The sequence below is a fragment of the Pocillopora damicornis genome, chromosome 6, assembly GCF_964200805.1.
Source record: "Pocillopora damicornis chromosome 6, jaPocDami1.2, whole genome shotgun sequence".
Taxonomy (NCBI): Eukaryota; Metazoa; Cnidaria; class Anthozoa; order Scleractinia; family Pocilloporidae; genus Pocillopora; species Pocillopora damicornis.
Genome location: NC_142675.1, coordinates 11,569,628 through 11,597,218, shown reverse-complemented (window position 1 = coordinate 11,597,218; position 27,591 = coordinate 11,569,628). Strand labels below are relative to the sequence as shown.

General features: G+C 36.8%; 1 protein-coding gene across 3 annotated transcripts; it reads right to left on the bottom strand.

Annotated features, from left to right (window-relative positions):
• Window positions 1–25,459, bottom strand: LOC149043970 (proto-oncogene tyrosine-protein kinase receptor Ret-like). 3 transcript variants are annotated; one of them, XM_089209165.1, is made up of 20 exons: window positions 25,319–25,459; window positions 24,689–25,072; window positions 17,390–17,770; window positions 14,235–14,495; window positions 12,236–12,469; window positions 11,887–11,990; window positions 11,060–11,118; window positions 10,743–10,939; window positions 7,445–7,561; window positions 7,029–7,047; window positions 4,982–5,024; window positions 4,437–4,716; window positions 3,581–3,691; window positions 2,778–2,968; window positions 2,475–2,597; window positions 2,194–2,264; window positions 1,949–1,989; window positions 1,649–1,745; window positions 1,230–1,329; window positions 1–860 (listed from the first exon to the last, which is right to left on the bottom strand). In XM_089209165.1, exons 1-20 carry the CDS (start codon window positions 25,431–25,433, stop codon window positions 795–797), a joined length of 2,994 nt encoding a protein of 997 aa, XP_089065291.1. In that variant the 5' UTR covers window positions 25,434–25,459; the 3' UTR covers window positions 1–794. The 3 variants fall into 3 exon arrangements, with proteins under 3 accessions (XP_089065291.1, XP_089065292.1, XP_089065293.1); XM_089209166.1 differs by lacking the exon at window positions 17,390–17,770 and adding an exon at window positions 10,489–10,512; XM_089209167.1 differs by lacking the exons at window positions 11,060–11,118; window positions 11,887–11,990; window positions 12,236–12,469; ... (2 more) ...; window positions 24,689–25,072; window positions 25,319–25,459 and adding an exon at window positions 10,489–10,510 and having other exon boundaries at window positions 10,743–10,933.
• Window positions 25,460–27,591: the final 2,132 nt, after the last annotated feature.

Sequence of the window (27,591 nt, the reverse complement as noted above, 5' to 3'; positions counted from 1 at the left end):
TAAGATACAAATGGGAATATTTATTATGTAGATTTGTAAGCACATATCATTTTAAAAGAAATTACATGTTTTGCCTTTAAAAAAATTCTAAAAATGTATAGCACTGAGGGGAAAATATGGGTTGCAGCTTCTGTAATCCTTTATAAAAAAAATCTTTTGTTTCTTCAAGACTAAGAATTTAAAAAATATACATGCAAAAATTTATGAAACAGTCGCTTTGCCTCGCTTAGCTTTAAACAAACTTTTTGTATAGTTACTTCATCAGCAAAGAATTAAAAGTTAACGTCAATTATATAAAGAAAATAGAGGATGATCCCATGGGGCTGCAACATCCATCATCATTCTGATTGGTTCTTACTTGGTCGGTATTTTGACATACAGACCGTTGCCTATTTAGAGACTGTAAGCCTGATCTTAAAAGTATTTTCTTCTTTAACTCACTTAAGATCGTAAGCGACGAAAGGTCCATTGGATGCTCGTACGTTTAATAATACATTGGGTTTTGTCACGTCGAGACAAATACCCATTTCAAGGTTTGATCGAACACATTTTAACAGTCCATGATTATTGCCAATATACTTGACCAAAAGTTCGAAATATATACATAGATACATAAAAATGTATAAAAGCTGCACTTTGCTTCGCTTTGCTGTTAAACAGCTTGTTTTGAAGAGTTACTTGTTCAGCAAAAAGGTTTTAAGGGTTAACCCCAAATATATAAGGAAAAAAGAACACGATCTCATAGGACTGGGTTATTCATTACTCAATCCTTTCCTGTACGAGAACTTGCTGGCTCACACGGCTAGATCTTCGACATTCACGTAAAGTTGATGGTCATAACTTTTTAAGTTTATCAACCCCTGTAAACACAGAAAAGAAAGAAAGGAGCGAAACATCACGAAAAAGTGCCACTTTGATCATACATATAAATTATACTTTTTTCAACTTTCGATGGTACCTTAATTTTTTTAACCTATCAACCCCAGACAGAGCCATCGAATAATCACAACCACCAATCAGAACGAAGGCTCATCATTAACCAGTGAGAACTCAGAATAAAATCAAGCAACCTGGTCCAAGCGCGACTGACCAAGTTGGGATTGGTTGTAGTTCTGCATTTGACCAATCGCGGAGCAAGGAAAGCAAAATGAAGCAATCTAGGACTATTTTTGGTACTCAATTAAATACTACTCTAGAAGCGAGTCTCTTTGCAAACTCTTTAATTATACCTTGTGCTGGTTTTCCATCTCTCTGAGTTTGTTTCCCAACTTCTCAAAAGATGGTCTTATGTTAGGTTCGTCTCTCCAACATTTTGTCATTATTTCATACCTGAAACACGATGTTATGAATATCTCGGTATGTCATTGGTGGCCTAGAAACGGTCCAACCTATTCTTGATGAACAAGCTTTTTTGGTAATCAATTTCATCTCTTTTATAAAAAAGGAGAAAAATTATATACCACAGTTTTAAACTCGTGATAATGTACTTCTCCTTTCATTTCCTTTAAAAATGGTGAATCTTGAGGTGCACATGCAACCCGAACAAAAGCAGGACAAATGCTATGTACGAAAAAAGCCATAAAAAAACAAACAAACAAACAAACAAGAAAAACCAAAGACCAACAACAACAACACCATATTAACGTACAACTTATCACCCAAATGTTGTGGTTTAGGCATTCTGTATCCCTCTTGAAGTAAGTTTGCAATTTTTCTTCCATCCATTCGTGGATACGGTGAACCACCTAAATTACAGCAGGTAATGTTAACATACTCTAAAATGAAAATCTTTATATATTTACAAATATTTTCACACAACAATTCATTTTTGTATTGTTGTTCAGTAGTTCTTTCGGCCAAGTCCAACGACCGTGGCAATCTGAACAAACTTGTTAGTTATGAAACAGATGGCCAAAAGCAAATACCCCAGAATAGCCGGAAAACATACCAATTGTAAAAATCTCATAGAGGAGAATTCCGTAGCTCCACCTGTAAAACAAACGGGATGAGTTGAAGGAAATAAGAAATATGAAATTGAGCATAAACACTCTTTCCTGAGATGACCTCACCTCAAGAAAATACAGGGACCAGAATACAGTAGTGACCCAATAACTTTTCCCAGTCCTGAAAACAATCCACACAATTCAAACTCGTTAAGCCTTAATTCAGTGTCCATGTCTTCCTTGTACTCACACATCACTCTTGGTAGAATATTTTCCGTAAAGCAACGCCTCAATGGCAGTCCATTTCACAGGGAGACGCCCCTGAATAAGAAGCAAAAATGCAAGGAGTTGGCGTACTCCTTAAAAAGTGCCAATGCACCAAATGCCGAGAACAGTGTAACGAAGGTTCTTGAAAACTAAACAGGATTTACTGAGCTTGTTTTATTTATGCAGTCACTCCAGTGAGGCATGTTCAGCCACATAATCCGAGGCTTACAAGAAGATTATGTCTTTTATTAAAATCATTCATACCCTGGTTTTTCTTTCGTAAATGTTGTCCTCTTGCACATCTCTGGCCATTCCAAAGTCCGTCACTTTGCAAGTTTTCCCTTCTCCAACCAGCACATTACGAGCTGAAAGATCTCGATGGATAACCTTCAACAAAACGAAGATGTTTCTTTTGGAAAACACCATTTAACGAATTAAGAGCCAGCTGACATGGGATGACATGGCATCCTAAGGAATGCGGAGTCCAGGAGTCAATTATAAGTGAGGTATAATGAGTGTGACCTTTTCCTCTAACGATATTACTAAAAGAATAGTTACATCACTCACTGGTATCGATGACAAATAGGACATTCCATCGGCGATTTGCCAAGCAAACTTCATCAGCTGCTGAGAAGTAAGATTTGTTTGTGGTTTGATATCCGGGTCTTTGTAGTAGGTATCATTTAATCCGCGGCTCTTTCTCAGGTAGCCCAGCAGATCCCCAAAGGGAGCATATTCGATCAACACCAACAGTGGCTCTAGAAAGACAAACAAGACACCACCAATACTGATTAAACGCCACACATGGAAGCAGAACTACCAATAAACGTCGCCCTCCAATAACCACCGCAGCCACTTGAAAGAGTGCGACCTTCATTTAACGAATGTAAGAAAATAAGATGTCGACTACTGTACAATTCATTAATATTTAAAATCCTCGTAATTTTGTTTTAAAAGTAAGGTGGCTGCAAAGTTCTAAACTCGGAAAATAAGTTATAAAGGAGTAAGATGTCGATTCCAGGCATTTAACTTTCGTTGATGGCAGGTCATCTCTAAGCGGCTCATATGAATAAAGGTATGGTCTGAACTCATTTATGATCCATCATCAAGCTTTGCTGATCTTAGATTTCAGCTATTGAGTATACACACGCTGCTATTTAGCAGAAAGTATAAAACTGTGACTATTTCTCTGCTTTCCCTATCCAGACCTGACAAGCGCATGTAAGAATAGAACGAGGCCAAGCTTTATGCGTCAGTCAACGGATTTTCCAAAAGTTAACCCAGCGTAAAATATACTTCGAGCAATGTGCGGAACTCTGGGTGTGAGTAAACTAGGGTCCCAAGCTGATAATAAACATTTCAGTATTTACCAGATTTGGTAACGTATCCCAGGAGTTTGATGACGTTAGGATGAGGTTTAAGTTGTTTCATCAATTCAAGTTCAGATAGCAAATTCTTTTTCTCTGATTCAGATGCGTTTTCTGCAACATAATTCCGATTGATAATCTTCAAATCACATGTCTCATAAAATCACAAACATATCATTCTACTGTCCATTTACATAGGTAAAAGTACACAGATTGATAAATAGACGGATTGATTGATAGATAGATAGATACATAGATAGATGGATAGAAAGCTAAATGGATAGTTAAATAGACAGCTAAATAGATAGATAAAATGAGAGAGAGATAGCTAGATAGAAAGAGACAGACACTCCAACAAACTGACAGACAGACAGATAGATATATACACAGATACACGTAGATATATAAGTAGATAAATAGATAGATACATAAATAGATTGATACATAGATAGGGAGATAGACACGTAGTTATAGATATATAGATAAATATTTAGATAGACAGATAAATAGTTAGAAACAGATACATAGACAGATAGATATATTGATTGATTGATTGATATATAGATAGTTACACATAGTTACGATAGATAGATAGATAGGTAGATAGGTAAATAGATAGGAAGATATATAGATAACATCCATTTCTACCATACGTCATATTCCAGGTGCTTTGCTTCACCAACTTAGAGAACTAAGTTTCGAAATCATCATTTGAGGGGAGATATTTACACAAAAAAATCTCAAACAACTAAAAACAGAAAAAAAAGGGATAGAAAACAGAAAAAAGAACAATCTTGACAGACTTCTAGGTCTGACCAAAGACCATGAATTACAACATGATTTCAGTATTAATTGGTACCTGACAACATTTTCACAGCTACGAGCGTCTTCTTGGGTCTTCCTTGTAGGTTATCGGCTGCTGCCTTGGCAACCTGACTAAAAGCACCTTTTCCAACGATCTGCTTTATCGTCACATGTTCTCTAGGAATCTCACAGGAGCGTGTGTATGGAACAAGAGAAGTGTACTCGCTTATTTGTTCCCTGCTGGGTGGACTAGCATCTGCTATCACTTGTGAACGAGCTCTGTCATCTAGTGCCATGTAATGGCTTTGAGAAGGTTTAGGCAATTCGACTGCAATCTTGTTAAAAAATTTTATTTTAAAAACTAAAATTGTTTTCAATTTCATAAAACACACCAGTATTTACTTGAATGACGTATTTAAATGTATCAAGGAATAATCGACTTATCTTCCTTATGGATCATAACTTTCTGGGTTTGGGTAAAATGTCAACCACCTATGAAAGTACTCTCAGTAAAGACAGCAACTTAAGAAAAAAAAAGTGCCTTCGACCACAGGAAGATATATCTCTACAAGGTAAAAAAGATTTCATCGTTTGACCTACAATTGTACTTTCTCTTCTTTCATTACTTGAATTCCCACATGTTCTGAAAAAACAACACAAATATATCATAAAACAAAACCAATCCCCTCAGCCTGAAAATTGCAATAACTGAAAAACTTTCCAAAGAGCTAAGTCCAGTCAGAATCTCAGCTAGAAAACGGATGCAGGCTTGCCCAGTCAGATCTTTTGAGTTGACTTCCCTGAATTTCCAGAGAGGGTTTAGCATCCTCTACATTCGGGCAGTGCTTTTGATGAGAACTGTTATGAATCGCCGTATACTTTGCCACGCCCAAGTCCAATTTTCAGAACAAAAAAATTAATAAGTAACATAGAAAATAATATTCACTTTAGTATTGGGGTATTCACCTGATCAAATTCTGTGCTCTTTGATATTTAGATTCATTCTTTGACTGGCAATTTTCTTTTTCTCCTTGTTTCGCATGTTTAACATAAATTTATTAGGCGCTGAGTGTACACCGTTGTTTACTTAAATAATTTTCAACCAACTTTGTGGTGAACTGAAATCATCCAATATTTTTAGACAAATAAAACAACAGCAATTCTTCTCAACTGCTAGTTAGAAAACAAACTCGAGACTCAGAATTGTCAAAATAGTGAACTTGTCGATAACTCACATAAATCGATTTCGGCACATTTTTTGAATGGTTACCATCGTTCTGGATCTTTCTATGCCTTTTGGAAGCTTTCAAGAAAACTCACGAAGTGACACCTGAAACATCTCTACATCTCTTAAAGTTTTACCTTGATGAACAAGTTTGATTACAGGGACTGATATTGTCTTATCTTACACGAAATTTCCAGAAAAAAAATTGAGAATTTCCAAGAACGTACCGATTTACATTTCAGTAAACAGAAACCTTCCTTTCAAAGGACTTTTGTGTGAAACTCAGGGAGCAGGTTTGCATGTCAGCAAATGGAAGATTTTGATCAGAAATAAAACGATGAGTTCCAAAAATTGTTACAAAGAAAATTCAAATATTTAAGTTTACCACAAAAAACTCCCATTGAAGCCAGTTTATTATGAATACCGGGAACTAATGGCTAACGAAAGGGAAATTAAAAATAAAAGCTAAGTTTTTCGTTTGTCTCACGATGTAGTCACGTGTGATGTAGATCGCGACGTTTCGACTGCATACTGCTAGTCTTCTTCAGGCGATGAGGTCGACTGTCAACACATCACACGTGACTACATCGTGAGACAAACGAAAAAACTTAGCTTTTATTGCTATTCACCACGATAAATAACCACAACCTTTTCTACGAGGGAAGTTGTGTTATCCATTTTATTCTCCGGCGGGTGCTTTACTGAGGTAGCCACCTACTTCAAATCTCACTGAAAGCACTGTTCAAGTATTGAAAGTTTCATTTCCCCCAGTAACGAGCAGAGGAGAAAAGGATTATGTGCACAAAGTGGCCTGTCTTCTGTGACCGTGGAAAAACAGACTTTTTCTGTAGACACCTACTAAATGTACAGCAAACGATAACGGTGTCACAATCAGATTAACTGAAATTTCTTTGTGAAGGCTTTACAAATTTTTCGACCATATAGACATAGGCCTGTCTGTGTAAAATAATATGTTTGGAGCAATAGCAATAGTAATAATAATAATAATAATAATAATAATAATAATAACAATAATAATAATAATACTGATAATGATAATTATGATAAGGGAAAATCGCTCTACTAGTAGGGGACACCTAGAAAACTATTACTTAGGCCTGAAGTAACATGCAGCGATCTTTCATTGTATAAAAAAGTAAGTACACTTGCAGTTGCCGTTCTTGTTTCTTTTTTTGTCAACAGATCATTAAGAAGTTGATTATTGTGCAAGTGATAACCATTACGATCATTTTAGTGATATGTCTCTCCGCCTTTTAGCTAGCGAGTGTCTTTCATGATCTATCATTATTGGATCAATCACAAACATTCACTTGAAAACAGTATAGCTGTTAAATTGTTGAATAGATTGGTCCATAAAGAACAACGCAAGTAAACAGCAACATTTCAATAAAAAAATCTCACCTTGTGCTCATCGCAACCTCTGTGGTGGAAAAACGAGACAAAGAAACATAAAAAGGAAACGAAAACAAAACAAATAATGGATGAACAATCGAAATCAAACAAAATTATCGCTCACAAGCAAAGTAACGTCTGCTTGATGCGCATCAAGTTGAGTCATAAAGTAAACAATGTCAAGCGCGACGACTATTACTAGCTATCAGCAAATTAGATAACAAAACATTAATTATTAGTTAACAATACCCTATTTTAAAAGTTATCTACTAAAAATAGAGATGCTTAAACAAAGATCATCATGCAGCGGATAGTGAACTAAAGCTAGTACCTAGTCTTGGAAAAAGGAAAAAATATTACAAATATGTTTCTGGGATACCAAAACTACCGTTCATTTGAGAGCATAAAATATATGCAACACTTACCTTCAATGCCTTTTGTGTTGCGCCTCTTTTTCCCGCAAGTCCACCAAACTAATATTCCAGCAACAGCCAGTGCAGCAACTGATCCAAACACTGCACCGACAGTAATACATACAGTACCTACAAAGCGTGATAAGCTTGAGATAAATTTTTGTAAGTGAAAGCGTATCTTCTCAAGCCAAACAATTGGGTCGAACTTCAATTTTATTGAGTTCTATTTTTCACAAAGGCACCCTTAATTCACTGAGATTAAAATTAAAGGCTGCGGTGGACATTTAATTGCAAACGAAAATACAAACCTCACACGCGATAGTTGACCATTCCATGCCACAGCGTAACAAATTTAATTTAGCTTGTAAAAAGCAGATGCACTTTTCACCGCATCTACGTCCGAAGACATTTGATGATCTTAACATAACGGGTCTGCTTCCGTACTCTTGTTTTGGTTAGGAAACCTTTGGAATTCAGTCAGAACTTAATTTATCTTCTTCTCTCAGTTCATTACAGATATGGAACTTAACAAGCCATACTGCGTAGGTACTCGTTCAGAAAAAAATTTCAAATTCTGTTTATGCAAGAGGTTACAAAAAAACAGAACAAAAATTCACATCAAAAATTATCCGCCCCTTTCAAGCTTAGAGTGCCTACGACACGAATTTTTTTTTTTTGTGGCGTAAATATTTAGCTTATCATATCTATAAAGCAATTCTGATAGAAGAAAAATTTCAAAAAGCCCAAAACACGGTATTTTTGGGTCCTGAGGTGCTCTTATTTTGTCTTAAAAGTGTCCCGTGGACTGGTAACAAATCAGCGGGTGATGACGCAGAAAACTGTGAAAACTCTCAGTTGACACTTACCGTCAGCAAGCTCTACCGAGAGTTGTGATACATCGTACTCAAGTAGCAAAGAAGAAATAGAAGTTGCGAGCACGGTTCAGCCCTACGAAGGAGAACCGCGTGCATCAAACGAAGATTTGGACGAAGACTGACAAAAGCGGTCTCTCGCCTGCGGTTTTCAGGTCAAGACTAGAACAAAAAATTCCCGTCACTAAATATTTAGTTTGTTGCGTTTGTGTTTTGTTCTCTATGGCGAAATCTATGTTAAGAATGGGTAGCGTGTTCGTTTCTGTTGCCATAAAATTTCATTCCTTGGCACTAAGTGGGGCGAAGGTTCCCCCTGCTCAGTGCTCCAGAGTTTCGTTGCTGTCGAGTAATTCCCTTAGTAATCCAAAAGCGAACTTTTGACGAAAGAATCAGCTGTATCACGAGGCACGATGTGTGCATCATTTTTCACACAGCACTTGGATTCGCTACCATCTAATTCAATAAAAGTTATGTTTCTTTATCTCGTTGCAGTGCTTTTATCACAATGACATTGCTACTGTTGCTACTTTTAGTTTCTTAAGAGCAGAGAGAATTGATGGCTCGTAGGATAGTTTTTCAGACACCTAGGTTAGGAGAATACACAGCAACTTCGAGCTTGTGTTTATGCCCGCATCCACCAGAGGTTTCGCACTGTTCACGCAACAGGATATCGGTCAGTCCAGGAAAGGGCTTGAACTTTATTACAAAAGATTTAGTTCTGTTATAAAAATACGATGGTAACTACAATTGATTCGATTTTCATACAATAAGAGAAGCGTAAATGTAGTCAAGTGGAAAGACAAGGAATATAAGTACATTTCTAGCGCGTGAAATAAGCAACAAATAAGGAGTTCACCATTCTTCGCTTGCGAAATGCCAGTCGAAAAGAAAGTTGAACAATCGTGTTCGGTGTGGGAACAGGCCCCTTTATCGGCATTCTTTTTAGCTGAATTCATTGGTTATCTTCCCCTGATTTTACTAGTGGCATGTACTCGTAACAGCCATCTTCGAAGCCGAAACAGAGCATAAGGCCGATGACATTGAAGAGTAAAATCTCCTCGATGACAACGATCGAAACGCGTCCATTTTGGCCATACAGCTACATCCTTTGGAAAGTAGTGTATAGAAATACTCGGTGAATGAGTATTATTCTTGTAGCTCACATTATTTGGCGCTCCGCCCACGCAATACGTTCGTCCTTTCCCCTAGATTTCTCCTCCCTCCACTATAGTTGCCGAAGTGTCTTCACAGTTTTCTAAGAAACAGCTATGTAATATGATCGTTTTGGCCGCGCACTTTATGGGGACACTTTTTAGTTGCCAAATCGTACTTTCAATGCACAAAAAAGTGGACAAGAAGAACTCGCCAGGTGCTAAGGTCGATTATTTCTAATTTTAAATACCGCTACCAACCAAAAAATACAAAAAAATTTTTCGTGTCATAAGCACTTTAATATTCGGCTAAAATAACAGAGCCACCAACTCCTCGATCTACAAACTTACAACTAAAATCGTTCATAATCAAATCTTAAGTTTCTCGCGGCAAGGGTTGGTGGCATCGACAAAATGAAACAGAAAAAAAAATAAAACCACTAAATTTTTAAGTGTCAATAAATGATTTATATAATAAGCTCAGTTATGCACACATTCTGATTGGTTCTCACTTATGATCTTTTGGAGGACAGACGTATAGCTGACGTCATCATTAAAACCATTTTTTCCGTATATTTTAATTCATTATATAAAACAAATGGATTCCAAGTTGCCGTGCGTCTGTTCAGTAATAGATCACAGAGGACGTCAAAATGTGGTAAGAACATCAGTGACACTCGGCTGCGCCTCGTGTGCCACTTTTTTGTTCTTACCACATGTTGACGTCATCTGTGATCTATTACTGAACAGACGCACGGCAACTTGGAAGCTATTTGTTAAATATAAAACTCCATAACATTAAAGCTGTACCATTGTCCCTTGAACCAGAAAGATGCAGCAGTATTAAGGTATGCAACACAAGCAAAATAGTGGACTTGGACTTACAAATTAAAGCTCGATTCAGTTGGACAGTAAATTATTATGTTCATTTTCAAAAAACTTAATGTCATAGGTGTCTGGAGATTACTTAATCAGATTAAATTACTCGTTACTTTATATTTAAAAAGTCGTTTGTCTTTGAATAATAGTTTACCTGCTTTTGTCCCACTTGGCAGCTCTAAGGATTTCACAAAAAATACGCTCCATTAATCTGAGGACAACTGGCATGGCTGCTATTTTTTCTCCACTCATTATCATTATACACCAAGATTTCAGATCTCTGCAAAAACCTCCTACAGTTCCAATTCTGTACTTACTAAAATAATTAATGCTTCCAACCATGTACAGGGCAAGGCCATTACTTAATCAACTTGCAAAACGTTTATATTAAGTGTAAGGAGGACTTACCCCCGGAGCATCCGTCAGGTGGTGATGTAGCACCTCCACCTGTTGGTTCCACATCGGATCTTTTCCCTTTTATAGAACCCACACTGAACTCTCCCAGCTTTCCATCTTTCAAGGCGTCATTAAGTGTGATGATAACATCTTGTTCCTTTGTAGTAGAGTTGAATTTCAGTGCAAGGTCAACAATTATACTTCCACACCTTGGAATAGACAACAACCGAGGGTTAAACAGACATGAAGTGTAAAAAAGACAATAAAAAAGTAAAGTAAAAAAAAAAAGTAAATAAAATTTGGAAACGTGAGCAACTTAATTTACCTACCGAACACTCGTTGACAGCACTCTTTCGTAATCAAGTTTACCAGCAAATGCTCTTTTTAGCTGTAAGTAAACATTTCAACTATTTGTCTGAAAATGTTTGTGTACATGTATCACACATGTACTGTGCATGTACCTGACCAATCATTGCCCTAAATACAAAGCATGAGCAAACACTGAATCATAAGAAGAGTTTGAAAAGCCTTTTAAGCTCAAGGTTTGATAGAACTCAAGGAGACTGAACGCAATCTAGAAACATAAGAAACACTGTAGAATTAAACAAAATATTCTTCACACATTCTCCAGGGGTTGAATTTCTTTTCAATCAATGTAGAGCCAGCACATCAGTCTCTGACCCTGAACTAACTAACAATAAATAAATAGATGAATATGAAAGTGATCTTCGCAGTAATGACTGCTACTTGAGCAGAAGTGAAAATAAGACCTGAAAACAATTCAGGCCTGTACAGAATTTGAACCCATGACCTCTGTAATACTGGTGCAGTGCTTTACTGACTGAGCTAACAAGCCAACTGGGAGCTCGTCATTACATGTATGATGGTTCCAAATAAAACCGTGCGGTGATGAATAATCCGCATCAGCATCGCAGAGGTCATGGGTTCAAATCCTGAACAGGCCTGAATTTATTTCATGCACGCCTCATTTTCTCGACTGCTCAAGTAGTGTTCATTACTCCAAAGATTGCTTTCATGTTCACGGCTTTATTTGCATTTCACACATATGACTTTCATATGTTCACAGTTACTTATTGCATAAACAGATATCAAATAATAAACTAAGTATAGGCAATCCTTAATAAAATATAGTTACCTCTTCGTCCAATTTCCTCAGTAACAGAGATTTGTTGTATTTTTCGTCTGTGCAGTTTTCACTTGTGATGACAATGGTTATGTTAATCACATTTCCTGCAATGTCTGTGAAATGGGATGATGGCTCTAAAATATATCTTTCTGTCATAAGAACCAAGCATGCCAATAATTTAAAACTAACAAAATGCTGGAAAATCTTGCAGAATGCTAACAGATTTTCTCAAAATATTTATTGATACATGTATTCGTTTTGATAAGTCCTTGGTTTAACTCTTAGAACTAAATCAAAATTTCATGTTGGTACAAGTATGAAGCTACAGCTGTATATGCAGGACTTCAATGTAACTTACAAATGATGGCAGTTTTTGCATCAGGTCCATGTACATTGGTGACTCGGCAGGTATAGCTGGCATCGTTGGGCACTTGTGAAATATCAAGAGTATTCTTGTTACAAACTTGTCCTGGATCACATGCAATCCAAGTGTAAGTAGGAGGAGGGCTTCCTTCTGCTTCACAGTTAAGAGTTACACTTTGTTGTACACCAACATAATACTCAGTTTGAAATTTAACAATCGTGGCTGGATCTGTACATCAAATTAGAAAATAAAAAATCAGATTAGGAAACAACATCTACACAAAGATACATATGAGTGACTTGTCTTCAATTGCTAAGGGGTCCAGACACACCAGTACACTTACATACAAAAGGGTATTCTTTATCTAGTCTGATGTTTTGTCGTTGGATTCACTTACATGGGTTTACAAAACGTTCTCCTTATTTGTGTACTGTGGTTTCAATGAAATTACTATTGTCTGGTTGTTAACTGGGTGATACTCTAGTCATTCATAGATGCATGTTAAATAAATGGTAATCAGATTTTTATCGTATCCAATAATTAAACAGAGAAATTTTTCAGCTTGACAGTCAGAAAACCATTGAGGTGATACTGTATTTCAAATCTTTGACGTGAGATCTTACCAGATATGTCAAACTGGATTGTTAAAGATTGTCAAATCAGCATCAACTGAACATATTTGCTAACACAGATAGTGGAGCACTAGAGTCTCATTCTACATTTGTTCAAGAGGAAAGAAGAGTATTCACGCGGAGAAGAACGAAAATGTCGAATTAACTCACATACATGTATTTTGTTGTTAATTGAGTGTGTTTTGTGAATAACTGTCACCAAAAACAAACAGTATTGGTGTGCCACGGATACCTGCTGGTACAAAATGCAGACTACAGACCGGATACAAAATGTAGACTAGGTACAAAATGAAGAACGCAAGGGTCTTTAGGGCACTCCTTGAAAACTTCATATGAATTGTTTTTGGAACTCACTCGTGATGTCACAAATTTATCGATCCTTGGACGAATTATCAATGAATTATCCTTTAGCTGGTGTTCCTTACACATCCATTTCATATGTAACCATATAATAATGAAATACAAAGCATTTCTTACCATGGATGCAACTCGGGAAAGAACTCTTTACAATAGCTAAGACTACTTATATTTTCCAAGCAATGAAAAATATGTTTTCATCAGCATTTTGATTCCAAAAGTTTTCAATCATGGTATTTCTAATTCTTGGGGATGCTTTGCAACCAAAAGCAAGCGAATATAAATCATGTGTTCTATTATGTTATGCCACGTGAGATTAAAAGTTGTGAAAGGTAAAATTCTTGACGAAAGGCCAATTCCAAAAAAGGCCCAAGTAGCCTCCAGTACCATTTAACCTAACCTTCTAGCCTTTAATTATTAAGGTAAGAAGTATGGTGACTAAATATCTAGTGATTAAAGAAGATGTTATTCACAATATCAAACTGGCCCTAATACCGCTATTTCATCTCATCAGTAAGCAAGAGATGTTACTTAGCTGAGCAATAGACTAAAAATTTATTAAACATGGTTTCTTACTAGGTCTCAGCAACTTTGTATCGTTTCTGCTTCCAGACATCAGAGTTTCTTCATTATCACTCTCTTGACCATTATTACAATCTTTTAATCAGCAAGGGAGTGAACATACCAAGTTGGCAAATGAAAGTGTTGCAAATGTATCATTTGACTCACTAAATAACTTGTATAGTGCAGCATGACACATCCTTCCATTGATATAAGTTTGTCTTTTTCAGTTTGTAACCAAATTTTTTTCTAGCGACCATTTTAGAATTGAAGGTCGCCAAAAGGCGATTTTTTGAAAAATTGAGCTTGGAGCCCTGCATGGATGTACTCGGCCAAACATTAATACAAGTTAATTGACAGCACAGTGCATTACAACGCAGAAGATAAATGGAAAGTGCATCTCTGTCAAACATCAGTCAAAGTAATTTTCAATGCATACTCACAAGTAACAGTCACATAAACTGTTCGGTTCTCTGGTTTACCAAAGCCATTGTACGCTGTACAGGTAAATTTTCCTGCATCAGTCTTGTTGATATTTGTTACAGTCAGCACCTTTCCTTCTTGCACCACACCAGTTTTCCCAGCGTTTTCTTTGGTCCAAGTGATGTTTGGTTCTGGTTGACCCGATGCTTTACAGGTTAACTGCAAGTTGCTGCCTTCAAGAACAGTTGGTTCACCTCTAATTTCAGTGATATTTATTGGAACTAAGAGCAATCAAACAATGACAAGTAAATCAAGGATAATTGAATGGCATGTACACGCAAAAGCAACAATTGCAAAAAAGATAATATTGTTAACATGATTTTTAAATGTTCTTCACAAACCTTGCACATGCAAATGAAATTCACACATGTTATGATTGTGCAGATTATACAAGAACAGTTGTGGAGCGTTTTGGGAGCGGGTCGGTCCGCGAACTTTACGAGAGATCAATTTACGAGCGAGCCTTTACGAGAGAACCTTTTATTGAGAAATATCAAGCGAAACCTGCTATATCAAACGAGTTATCTCATATTATGTTTACATGTAAACACAACCGTGTATTTAGACGTGATCGAGAACCCAGTAGAATACCAGAAGCTACTCTGAAACGTCTCAGAAGAAAGGGCAGAAAACTGAAGGAATTTGTTTATGAGTGTATTCGTCCAAGCATACCGAAGTCCTCTTGGCTACGTCATCATGTGAAGGTTAGAAGAGTTACAAAGAATGATTGTAAGCTTAATACGAAGAGGGTAAGATTAAATAAAGTTACAAAACATGATAAGAAGTATTTGTTGAATTGTTCTGTAAGGGTATATCAAAGGATAATTAAATTGAAGTATAGAGCAAGTAGGTACTTATCAATGTTTTCTTGTAATAGACCCATGTGTCTTTATAAGAGTCAGACACACGCATCAAACTATTGTAAATTTCAACTGAGTTCAGATATAGAGAAAAACCCTGGTCCTACTCCAATGTACATTGACCCTAGCAAAACAATAATGGCACCATATAGCCAAGCTAATAAATTGGTATTTGGACAGAATTCAGAACAACAATGTGTTACAATAAGTTTATGCTCTTTGATTTACAATAACAAACAAGGAATCAATTCTGCTAATGATCTCGTGTCAATAATGAATATTGGAAATCAGTTGTATTCAAGTTTGTATCAGTTAACCAGACAATCATTTTTAATGCAGACAGAATTACCCACACTTTTAAATGTGTTCAAGACAGACTATGAACTTCAATACAGTGAGAGCTACACTGGTACTATTCATCAAGAAGCTACAATAGAAGGATATCAGTTCTGTACCTCCTTAGATAGAGCCTTTCAATCACCTATATCTGAAAATTTCGACAATTTTGTCTTGACAATAGGATGTACTGCAGTTGCTATCTATTGTAAAGGTAATGTGGGCTTGAATATATTCGATTCTCATGCAAGGGATATTTATGGTAGAAGCCATCCTCTTGAAGTATCATCACTGAATAGCTTAGTACATTATTTTCAGAGTATACACAACAATGATATATTTGAATTGAAAGGGGTTAACATTAATAAAGTTCAAAATAGTACCCTTTTTCAGAGTCATGCCTGTGAAACCAGAAAGTTCAATGTGAGTTGTGCTGTGGCTGTTTATTCACTCTGCTACTCTGCAATAAAATCATGTAGTTATTGAAATTCAAACACCTTATCTGATGTTATTTAGTATGGCAAAAGGTTACACGAAAATTCATCTTTGAACATGTATTTACCACTAGATGATTTGCGAAAAACTGTTGATGTTCGTGGAACTGAAGTAAGTTTAGATCTTAAAAGTGATTACAGTGAAGTAATATTGTCTGATTCAGTTAACAGCAAATCACTTCTCGAAAATCTTATAAGAAATAATAGTGAATGCACAGGGTTTTTGATGTGGTTTTCAGTTTTCTGTATGACATGTATTTTTAAACCCACAAAAAGGTCAAAATATATCTATTCCCTCTTGCTATTTAATGAAAGTCAACTGCCTCTAATGGAATATACTAAAACTAAATAGCACTGCTTCTCTTGTTGCGGCCATCAACAATACTCAAAAATTGCATAACGCTGGAGAATATTACAAAATTCAGTTTATAAGATGTTCAGCTAAAGCTGTAAGACAAAATTAATTAAATTTTTGAAAATCGCCACAAAAATTGCTAATTTAAACGCACCCTAAGTAAGCCCGAGTTCACTCAGTTATGTGTCTAGTTATACATTCAACTCACTATCTCTTTTCGGATTGGCCGAAAGCATACAGTGAAATTTCCAATCTAGCTGCAGATTATACAATAATCATGTCAAGGACACTCAAGGCAACTGGTAATCATGTCACGTATGACTGCGGTGCATGATTTCTTACGGTAATCAAGTCAAGATCGATTGCTTGCTGATTTGCATATTTTTCACACATTTAGAAATAAATAATCGGTTCTACTTACTGTTGTGACCGTTTTTTATTCGCTCAAAGTATAACAAAATAATTATTAGATTCGTTTTTGTGATATCCAAAATAATCAAGGTCTCGCCAATAATTGTTTATAATCACCCTTAACACTGTTGTTATCAGTCTCTTAGCTATTTCAAGCCAAAGTTGTGATCTAAGTATAATTACAAGCATTTTTTGCTTTATTGTTTGGTTACACTTTTCTCATGAAAGTATGATGATGTTTTGGGTTCCTTTAGTGGATTATCTTTTTTTTGTCATTTATCATGTGACAAAGCCTAATTTTGAGCTTTTTCTTTAAATTTTTGTTTTTTCATCACAATCAATATTTTGCTCTTTCGCAGACCTCACATGGTATAACACAAACGTTGTTAAATGACTACATAACAGTACAGTATTACATTAAACCTACCATGGATTACATGTGTCATGCTCAACAACGTACATTAATGATAATGCACTACAATCAACTCCAATAGATTCATAAATTTGATGAAAGGATAGTTGACGGATTATATATCCATTCTTGTCTTACAAGGTCTGTTTACACTTTCACTAAGTCCAAAAGACAAAGCTAGTTAATACCACATTACAGTTATACCATAGTGAGAATTTCTTAAGGCCAGCAACACTTTTAAACTTACCTAGCACTTGCACCTGAATTGCGCGGACCCAAACATCAGAATTAGAAGCAATTAACTCACAGGTAAATGTTCCGTTAGCCTTATCGTCTGCAGTAGTCACGGGAGAGATAAACAGAGAAGCACTTTGTGGAGTGAAGCTTCCACTGAACCGTTTCTTAAATTGATCGCTGACAACACCAGTTTTGCCATCTCGATAGTTGACTATACCAGCACCATTGAATTTTAAGATAACCAGAAGTATTGAAACTGCCGTATAATTGTAGCTCCATTTCAGTGTAGCAGGAGATTTGTCATAAAGCTTTAAATTGATGGTGGGGAGTACTTCGTTTGCATCTGATGTTTTCCTAACCGGAGTAGGTTCAAACCATGTGACACCGCCATCTGAAGCAGAATATTTTAGAACGCAGTTAAATTACATCAATTCATGCTTTCGATTTATTCAAAACAATAAAATATTTCCTTCGATTTTAAATTTTAAAAAAATTATACAATCTTAAAGGTACAACTAGCAGTTTCTGTCAATGCAAAAGTTATCTAAATAAAGTACATAAGGCTGATGAACCTAGTTCAGACTCGAAAGAAGAAAGTAAACACAAAACAAAACAAAATCCCAGTAAAATACATTACCTGAGAGTCGAGGTAAAAGTAAAATCCATGCTAAGATAAATTTCACATAACAAATCATTCTAGAAATGTCTTTAATGCCCAAAGATGAGCGTACTGAGCTCGGCGAAAATATCTCCAAAAAATGAATGATGACGAGAGAACAAATTCCTCTCGATAGTTTCTGGAACTAACATGAGAACCGATTGGCTATAAATAGTAATGGTATTTTTGGACAGAGGTTCTGATTGGTTTAGGAGTGCTTGGGCAAGATATGGAATGGAAAGAACTGACAACCCTTTGGGTTCACCTTCCAAACTTCCGGGTAGTGAGGTGATCTACTTCCTGCGTGAACTATATTGTTATGATTTTCGCACAGGAATTGCCCTGGACTGCAGATGAGTCATCAGCCACAGGCCTCTTGTTCGCAAAAAGGAATGAGAAACAGTATTACCTTAACACTACCAAGGATTAAATGCGTCATGCACAACAACGTACATTATTAGTCATTCATTAACATCAACTCCAATATATACATGAGTTTGATGAAAGGGAAGTTGAAGTTTTTTGCGCTAAGAACAAAGCTGGTTAATACTAAATTACAATTATAGCGGAGCTCGCAGCGCAGCCCCATAATTATACGAAATAGTAGTAGCCCATCAAGCCGAAAAAATTTGGACTTGACACCATACGACCGACCGTACAAGGTACTACTTTTAGCATGCGCGGCCTGCTGTACCACGGGCATTATCTAAGCCATTACGTAATAGAAGGGCGAGGGAGAAGGTAATGCGCAGGCGCAATTGCGTGCATAACTTGGATACCCCGTTAGTGTGCGCCAGGAGACACCGGATATCCGCATACTCGAGTTTCGAGGTCCAGTGCAGCGTACGACGGGCAGACGGTTAGGCATTACACGAGGGCTTCACGTGGGCTTGTAGATATGAAGCCGCGTAAGCAAATAATTTGCAACCCGCGTTTTGAGCGGGATATCAAACTGGTGAGGTTGTAGTTGAACAGTAATTCTCAGTACTTTGCCATTTCTAATCAACTCGCTAAGCAACAATACCGGCAGAGCTCAAGCTTTGTCAACCGGAGGAAATTGATATAATTCAAGTTCGTGGAGAAAGAGTTTTGAGTGAAAATAGGCTGGAAAGAAAGAGACAGAGCGACCGAAAAAATAACAAGAAGTAAAAGGCGTAGAGCGAGTCGAGAAAAACGCACAAGAAAGTTAGAGAGGACACCAAAATAGGCAGGATACGGCGAGAGGAACGCAAAAGAGAACAAGAAAAGGCATAAGTAAAAAGGCGAATATCTGCGAAGAGCAACGCGAGAAGGAAATACAAAGACGCTCCTGAAAACAGACTGAAAAGAGGTCATCAACAAAAAGAAGCGAACTACAAAGGATCCGAGAAAGAAGAGGAGGTAAGTCGTGTCTTATCTGGATTTTCTCCTACGCCAAGGCCCAGAAAAATTCAAACCTTTTTTACCAATCGTCGTTTGATACTAGCTTCAGTTTAAAATTAAAATCACGTTTCGATACAACAATGACTTCTGCATTCATCGCCTAAAAACCCTCGCGCCAGTTTATCGCTCGAATAACATTTCATTCATGATCTATCAAATTCATTCATGATCTATCACCCAATCGACTTCGACACTGACACTGCCAAAGTTCCCTACTTGCTATGAATCAGTCTTCTACTTCGTCAACACAGCACATTCCTTACCTCTGAATCAGCGCCGTTGTCCTCACAAATTAAATTTGCAATACATCTTGCCGCGTGGGGCTAACTTCCATGTGTTCGAAAAACTTGAGCCTGCGATTTTGTTTTGCTGGGTAACGTGAGCACTAAACAACCTCGTTTCGTCATGTGGTGTCCAAAAATTGGAAACAGTTCCAACGTTACCAAAGGTAAGAAAAAGGTGTATACACCTTAGTCATATGTAAATCACAGTTTAAAAAAAAGCAAACAAAAAGGTTGCATAGACTGTATGGTGTACGCGGTCTGCGTTTTATCATGACCGATGCGACCAGTGTAGAGTGCAGTTCACTGACGTGGCGAATTTAGAGGGACAAAAGAAATTGCTTAGAAAACAAAAGCGTTCAAATCCCACAGGATTTGCTTCCAACACCAACATGGCGGCGGACCACACGCTTCAAATTACGATAAACTTCGAACAAAGATATGTGGATGTTCGTGGGAATTAGGAGAGGTCTACTTCGAATTTTCGGCATTTAAACATAAACAGCTTTCTTTGATATTTGGCATTCAGAAAAACAAAATTTAAGTTTTCATAAGGTATATCTCAGTGCGAGTAAAATAAGATATTGCCAGATTTTAGGGTCAAACAACATTTTCTAGAAAAGAAGATAGCATCGAGCCACCTTAAAGCTTTCTAGCCATTGCTCTAGAGAATTCATAACCGACGTAGAGTGACTTGACTTGGCTAACCTTTTAAAGAAAAAAGGAAGTATAGAAAAAATAATGTTATTCTTAAAAAATAAACGTGTAAATGTAGATCTTTAGCGATTTTGCGAAGGTTTGAATATAGTTGAGTTGGTTAAACTTTCAGCGTGCATCCACGACTCGATATACGCACGCTTAGCATAAACAAATTCTTAATTTGCTGTAATACATTTCTTGTAATTATCAAATGTTGTTATGGAAATATAAATTCCCAAACATGTCCTTCAATAACTAACTCCGCCATCGAAGTGGTTCTTAGAAAACGAAATGCGAAAATTAAGAACAAACACGAAACTGAAATTTGGAATCTTTTGTGTTTTTGAATCCGGAATCTGCATGGTTAGAATCCGGAATCCAGCAACTGGAATCCAGAATCTAATACTGTCCTGGACTACCTTACATGGGGCGACCTTAACTCCCACGACCTCTAATTAGAATTCTCCTTACTATCTGTCACATAGTTCTTGTGATTTAGTTTCGAGAATTTAGTATGAGGTCACTAACAATCCCCTAGTTAATATTTTTCTTTGTTCTCACCACTTGTCTGCTTGATATTGTATTGATATTGTTAGGAGAAATTCTGTCTGGGTTACTCATCGGAGTTAAAGGGTTGAAGGAAGCAGGTTATTAGAAAAATTACAACTTTTCATTCAGGTAATTAAATTTGAATATGCGAGTAACATTTAAATTTATGTTTTCACATGTAACAGGATGATCAAGCTGAAGGTAGCCTCAAAAGGGAGTGAACTCTGCTATAACAATTAGGTGACTAATTTGGAAACTGAACACTCGGTTAACACACCTTGGCTTACAATTCTGATGATTAACTTGAGTTTGCTTAGGTAATTGAAATGTCATTCCCTATGCAGGAACCTTCCACATGGCATGTACAGTCATATGCTATGAGATAACTTTAGAAAAATGCATTCAATTTTGTCAGTAGAAGTATTGTAAGTACAGTACCACTTTGTGACAAAAATTAATGATTCCCTGTAAGCCTGAGCATTTGGGAAAAGTTATGGTGGTAATTGACCCCTTTTTTGTTAAGATGCATAGGGTCTAATTATTGTAATGTATATCTTTTAGCTTTCAAACTTTCAACTTTGTATTACTTGTAACTGTTTACCATATCTATTAGTATTTCTCTGTACCTTAGGCCCTCAAAAGTTGAAGCAGGTGAGTCAATAACCTGACTTCCTTTGTTTGGAATTGTGTGATTATATCATTTTGCTGTGTAAGTTACCATGTTGTAACATTTAACAATCTTGTTCAAGCTTTCATTAATGCATGGTGTTTCTTACCAATGGTCATACCCAAACTAAACATCGATATAAGGAATTGGTCACTAGATATGTGAGTTTTAAGGGGTGGGAATCTGGAAAAACAAGGGTCCACCTTTAATGAGGACTGAAATTAATGGTGCCCTCCTATTTTAATTCATGTTTTTACTTTGATTTGCCTCCTCCCCTGTAATGTTTAGGGCACATAGATGAAGATAACTTTTTGTTTTTGACGAATGAAAGTTAACCCTTTAACTCCCAAGATCTCATAAGTAATTCTCCTTACTGTCTGCCATACAGTTCTTATGATGTTAGTTTGGAGAATTTGGTATTGAATCAACATTTAATCCTCCGACTGTTATTTTTCTTCATTCTCATCACTTGTCTGCTGATATTGTATTGATATTGTAAGGAGAAATTCTGTCTTGGTCATTTGTTGGAGTTAAAGAGTTAAATTAATTGCCATCCACATAATGCACAAAGCAAGAATTTAAAAGCCTTAGCTTTATAGGTTAAAAAATTAAAATAAGAGAGTTATGCAGACCATATCTTACTTTTTATCCTCCACTGGATATTTATTCAAATAATATAGTCACTATCAGTCTAACTCTCTCTGAATTCCAATGAGCTTGTGGAAAGATAATAACCTCAGTATTTCTTTAAATGAAGAAAGGATTAAGGCTGCTCTATTACCACAGATAGCTCTTTTGGGCATCATCAGTACAAACCTGGTATAATTTGTATATGAAGGTGATTGTTTCAGGTAGGCTAACATTAAAAATTAGTTGTGAAAATTTCTTGAACCTGTTGTTGTACGTCTTGAATGTTTGGCTCAATTTTACCTCACTAACCTAAACTGAATAAATAGATACTTGAAATGTATCTGTTCTCCTTTTGAGGTGTGCATCAAAATTTCAAAGTCATCTCAGGCTTAAGCTACAGGTTTATAGGAAATCTACATGTGCATGTGTTTTCATCATACGAAACCGTAATTATGACCACATCAAAAGACCTTAACTTTAACGTACAGGTACAGGCAGGTGTTGTAAAAAGGTTTGCTTAGCTTTTTCATCAGTACACATTTCTTTTTCTAAGAATCTTGTTTATCCGGCCCATGCTGAATTCTAATTTGTAGACTAAATTCTATTTTCTTTTGAATATTCATAGATATCTTAGTATCAGTTAATATTCATGTATGGTACATTCTTTTTTCCTCTGATCCTCCTAACATTTTATCATGTGAAGGGACTGGTATAATGGCTATAAAAGTATTGTCAGAGTAAAGTTTTGTGCATAGCCTTTGCATCAAATTTTTGTAATCAAATATTGTATCCTTCCTAAAACTAGTTTATCAGAGTAAGAATGTGTTACAAGGCACAAGTATGGCTTTCACAATGATAGTTTCCAGGTTTGAAAAAAGTCACTGCCTACTAAAATCCTCAGTTCCTTTACCTTGACAGTCCAACCTCATCAAAACATTGGCAACAGGAGTGATAATAATACAGACAAGACCTATTCCCAAATACACCCTCCTTGATCCTGTTAGCTTATTATAGACATGGCATTTCAAACATGGTGTATATTCCACAATGTTTCCATTTCCCTGGCTAATTATTTTGTAATGGTGTTTACAAGTTGTGGGAAATGGTTGGGTCGAAATGTAATACAAAGACTTGCCAGTAGATAGTCAAATGAAAACTTTTCACTTATGAATAAAATTTACTGTTGTGTTTCATGTTAACATGTTGCAACAACTCTACCTTCCAGTAAATTAAATTATTTGCAAACATGAGAAAATATCATCTAAAATTTTTCAACCCATTTAATATAGCCAATAACAACATCAACTCAACTTTAAAAGTAAAGAGAAAACTTGATTGATGTTTGGAATTGATTGCTGTGATGTAAAAATGAAATCCAGGTATTATCTGAAGTTTTCTATAAATGTCTTCATGATCAAATCCTAAGTCTCTCTTCCTCATCAAGTTATAATTACACTCTAGTTCTAGCTTGTCTTCCTTTAAAGCAAACTTTCACAGCACAAGATGCATGTTAGACAAATTTTGTATATATTTCATTAGCTAGAATTGCTAAGATCATGCACAGTTGGCTCAAAGACACCTACATTGTAAGTAGTTACAGCAGAGGTTACCAAATCAATTAACAGAAAAAAACTCAAAAAGACACAGTGTATTTCCAGCCAGAGGACAATAATAGCCAAAAGAGAAAAGTTTGAAAAAATTTTTCAGGTTCAAACACGAGTTGAAAATCACTTTTCTTTTTTAATTTTTGACTCTAAACAGAGGAGGTTGAAACATTAGGGAAGAATGGTAAGGGCAAGCAGTCATACCTGGCAACTTCAAGAGAAGATATAAGAGAAGCCCATACAATTCTGTCATCTTGATTTACCTATTCACTGATCTCACGTGTATACTCTTCAACTGACAGGTGATGTCTTAGTGTGAAGTACTTTACCATTGTTTCTTTCAATTTTGACTCATTTTCCTGAACCAAAATTATCAGTCACGCTCAAAAGAATATAATTTGAACTATAGCTGACATTGTACACCTCATCTGAAGAAGAAAAGATTCCCTATCTTCCGAAATTTGCTCAAAACATTAGGAATCACGACAAAGGTCCTCAGCTGCTTGAAGATACCGCTAACTAATATGCGTGTTGATCGCTTTGCAAGTTGTGAGAACTTCGTCCCAGGTTCCAGACCTCGTCAATTCTTCCCTTCCCTCCCCACTCCCCGGACTGGTCATTAAATCCCCTTGAAGAAACTCTTCCACAGCCAGTGCTGAGGAGTTTTATTACAGTTTTTATGATAATGAGGGGCTAGAAAATAAACTAACAAGAGCTCCGCTTTTAGGCTTGGCTAAATTCATATATTACTGAATTGGGAATATAATCTCTATAAGGTCAGCGACACATTTAAACTCACCTATCACTTGCACCTGAATTGCGCGGACCCAAACATCAGAATTGGAAGCAATTAACTCACAGGTAAATATTCCATTAGCCTTATCGTCTGCAGTAGTCACGGGAGAGATAAACAGAGAAGCACTTTGTGGAGTGAAGCTTCCACTGAACCGTTCTTGAAATTGATCGTAAACAACACCAGTTTGTCCATTTTGATAGTTGACTATACCAGCACCATTGAATTTTAGGATAACCAGAAGTATTGAAACTGCCGTAAAATTGTAGCTCCACTTCAGTGTAGCAGGAGAACTTTCATAAAACTTTAAATTGATGGTGGGGAGTACTTCGTTTGGATCTGATGTTGTCCTAACCGGAGTAGGTTCAAACCATGTGATACTTCCGCCATCTGAAGCAGAATATTTTAGAACGCAGTTACATTACATCAATTTAGGCTTTCGATTTCATCAAAACGATAAAAGTTATCCTTCGATTTTAAAATTTAAAATAATTATACAATCTTAAAGGTACAACTAGCAGTTTCTGTCAATATAAAAGTCATCTAAATAAAGTACATTAGGCTGATGAACCTAGTTCAGACTCGAAAGAAGAAAGTAAACACAAAACAAAACAAAATCGCAGTAAAATACATTACCTGAGAGTCGTGGTAAAAGTAAAATCCATGTTAAGATAAATTTCACGTGACAAATCATTCTAGAAATGTCTTTAATGCCCAATGATGAGTGTTCTGAGCTCGGCGTAAACATCATCCCTTCAAGTAAGCGCTAGAGAGCGAACGACTTACTTTCGATAAAGTCAGGAACTAACACGAACACCGATTGGCTTTGAAGGATAAAAGTGTTTTAGACAGAGGTTCTGATTGGTTTAGGGGTACTTGGGCACGATCTGGAATGGAAAGAGCTAACAATCCTTTGGGATAAGAATAATCAAAACTTGAAACACGCTAAATTGGCTTTGCCTTCGGGGTAGATGTTGATTTTCGCATAGGAATTTCCCTGGACTGCAGTTTGAGGCATCTGCTACAAGCCTCTTCTTCGCAAAAAGGAAAGACACACAATATGGTTTACGTAAAAAAAGCAGATCACCTCACCACCAGGAAGTTGGGGAGGTGAATTGAATCTTCTCCAGTCACCTTTTCAATTATGACGTGAAACCCCACTTCATGTGTACTCTGGCCGTTGGGCATTTTCGTTTGTTTTTCAGTATGTTGTCTTGTGGTTTAATTTCAGAGACATCCTTCTTTTTTTTTTTCTTACAACTGTATATTTCACCTCTACACAATCTCTTAAATTGAAATTTTTTCTTAACTTCAAGGCGTACTATGTCAGTAAAACCTGCCCCATTTTCATTCAGAGGACAAAGAAAAAGCGTTGAGAATAGTTTGTTCTCGCAAGCATACATGTAATTTGCACTAAACTCAGAACGAAATTTTTTTTTTGGCGATTATGAAAGAGTTGGCTGAGTTAAGGGGTGTGTGATTTTTAGTCACTTAGGGCACGTAAGATTTTATATAAGGATAAAAGATTCGTGACATATCAGTTTGTTGAGCGTGTATGGACTACACCTTACAACATGGATCATGGATATGTGCATCTTTTCCAAGTTCTCTTTAATTTTTCGCCACAACCTGACGCTACATTCCGAGACTCCAAATCCTCGTTCAGCAGCACGGTTTTCATTTTGCTTAGCAAACTGGATAATTCTGAGCTTTTCAGACACGGTGTAGCGAGGGTTGTGCAATACACCCAAACCGCTACGATTCGTCAAAGGCAGCTTGCGAATCGTTCTACTGGAAGTCGATTCGCGGTTAATGCGTCTCGTAATACCGGAAATCTGATAAACCATCTCTCATTGGATGGAAACGTACACCGGAAGTCAATTTACAAGACACGTAGAAAATGTTTCGCAACTGTCAAGGATTGTTGAAAATGTTGTCGATTCGACTCGAATCGAACTCCCTCCTCTCAGTTAAAGTCGACCCGTCTTACCAGTAGTCGATTTGCAAGACACTAAGAAAATATTTTGTAAGTAGCTACTAATTGGGGTTGAAGATGTGGTCGAATCGAACGACTTCTCTCAGTTAAAGTCGATCCGTCACACCGGAAGTTGATTTTCAAGACACTTAGAAAACATTTCGGAGGTGGCCACGAAAGGGGGTTGCAGATATTGTCGAATCGAACGACTCGTCACAGTTGATGTCGACCCGTCATACCGGAGGTCAATTTGCAAGACTCTTGGAAAATATTCTGCAAGTGGCCACGAAAGGGGGTTGGAGATATTGTCAAATCGAACGACTCCTCAGGGTTGATGTCGACCCGTCATACCGGAAGTTGATTTAGAAGACACTTGGAAAGTATTCCGCAAGTGACTACGAAAGGGGGTTGCAGATTTTGTCGAATCGAACGAATACCCCAATTTAAAGCTTAAGTACGTATTGTCTTCTTTTGCGCATTGACTTCCGGTGAGACGGATTGCCTTTACTAATGACGAGCCGTGTTGACCCGTACGAATCGTGTCGATTCGTCAAGAGTTAATGTCCCTGTTTAACGCTTAAGGAAGGAAGAAGGTTCATTTTGATATTTATAATATTCTAACAATGGACTTCCAGCCGTTTCACGCTTTAAGAACGTGGAAGGTTCATGTTGTCATTTTCTCTTTTCATGCTACTCATTTTCGCACATTGCTCACGCCCCTTGACTTCCGGTATGTTAACGCAGTTGTGTCGATTTGTCAACGACCGTAGACGAATCGTAGCGGTTTTGGTGTATTGGTTATATATGAACATGTATGGGCGTAGCTTTGATGTTTAGTCATGGTAAGTTTCGTTGCCATATCGAATTTCTGATCACTTGCGATTACAGTATAATACGGTGGGATTGTGATGTTTATCTCGTCACCTGTTACTTA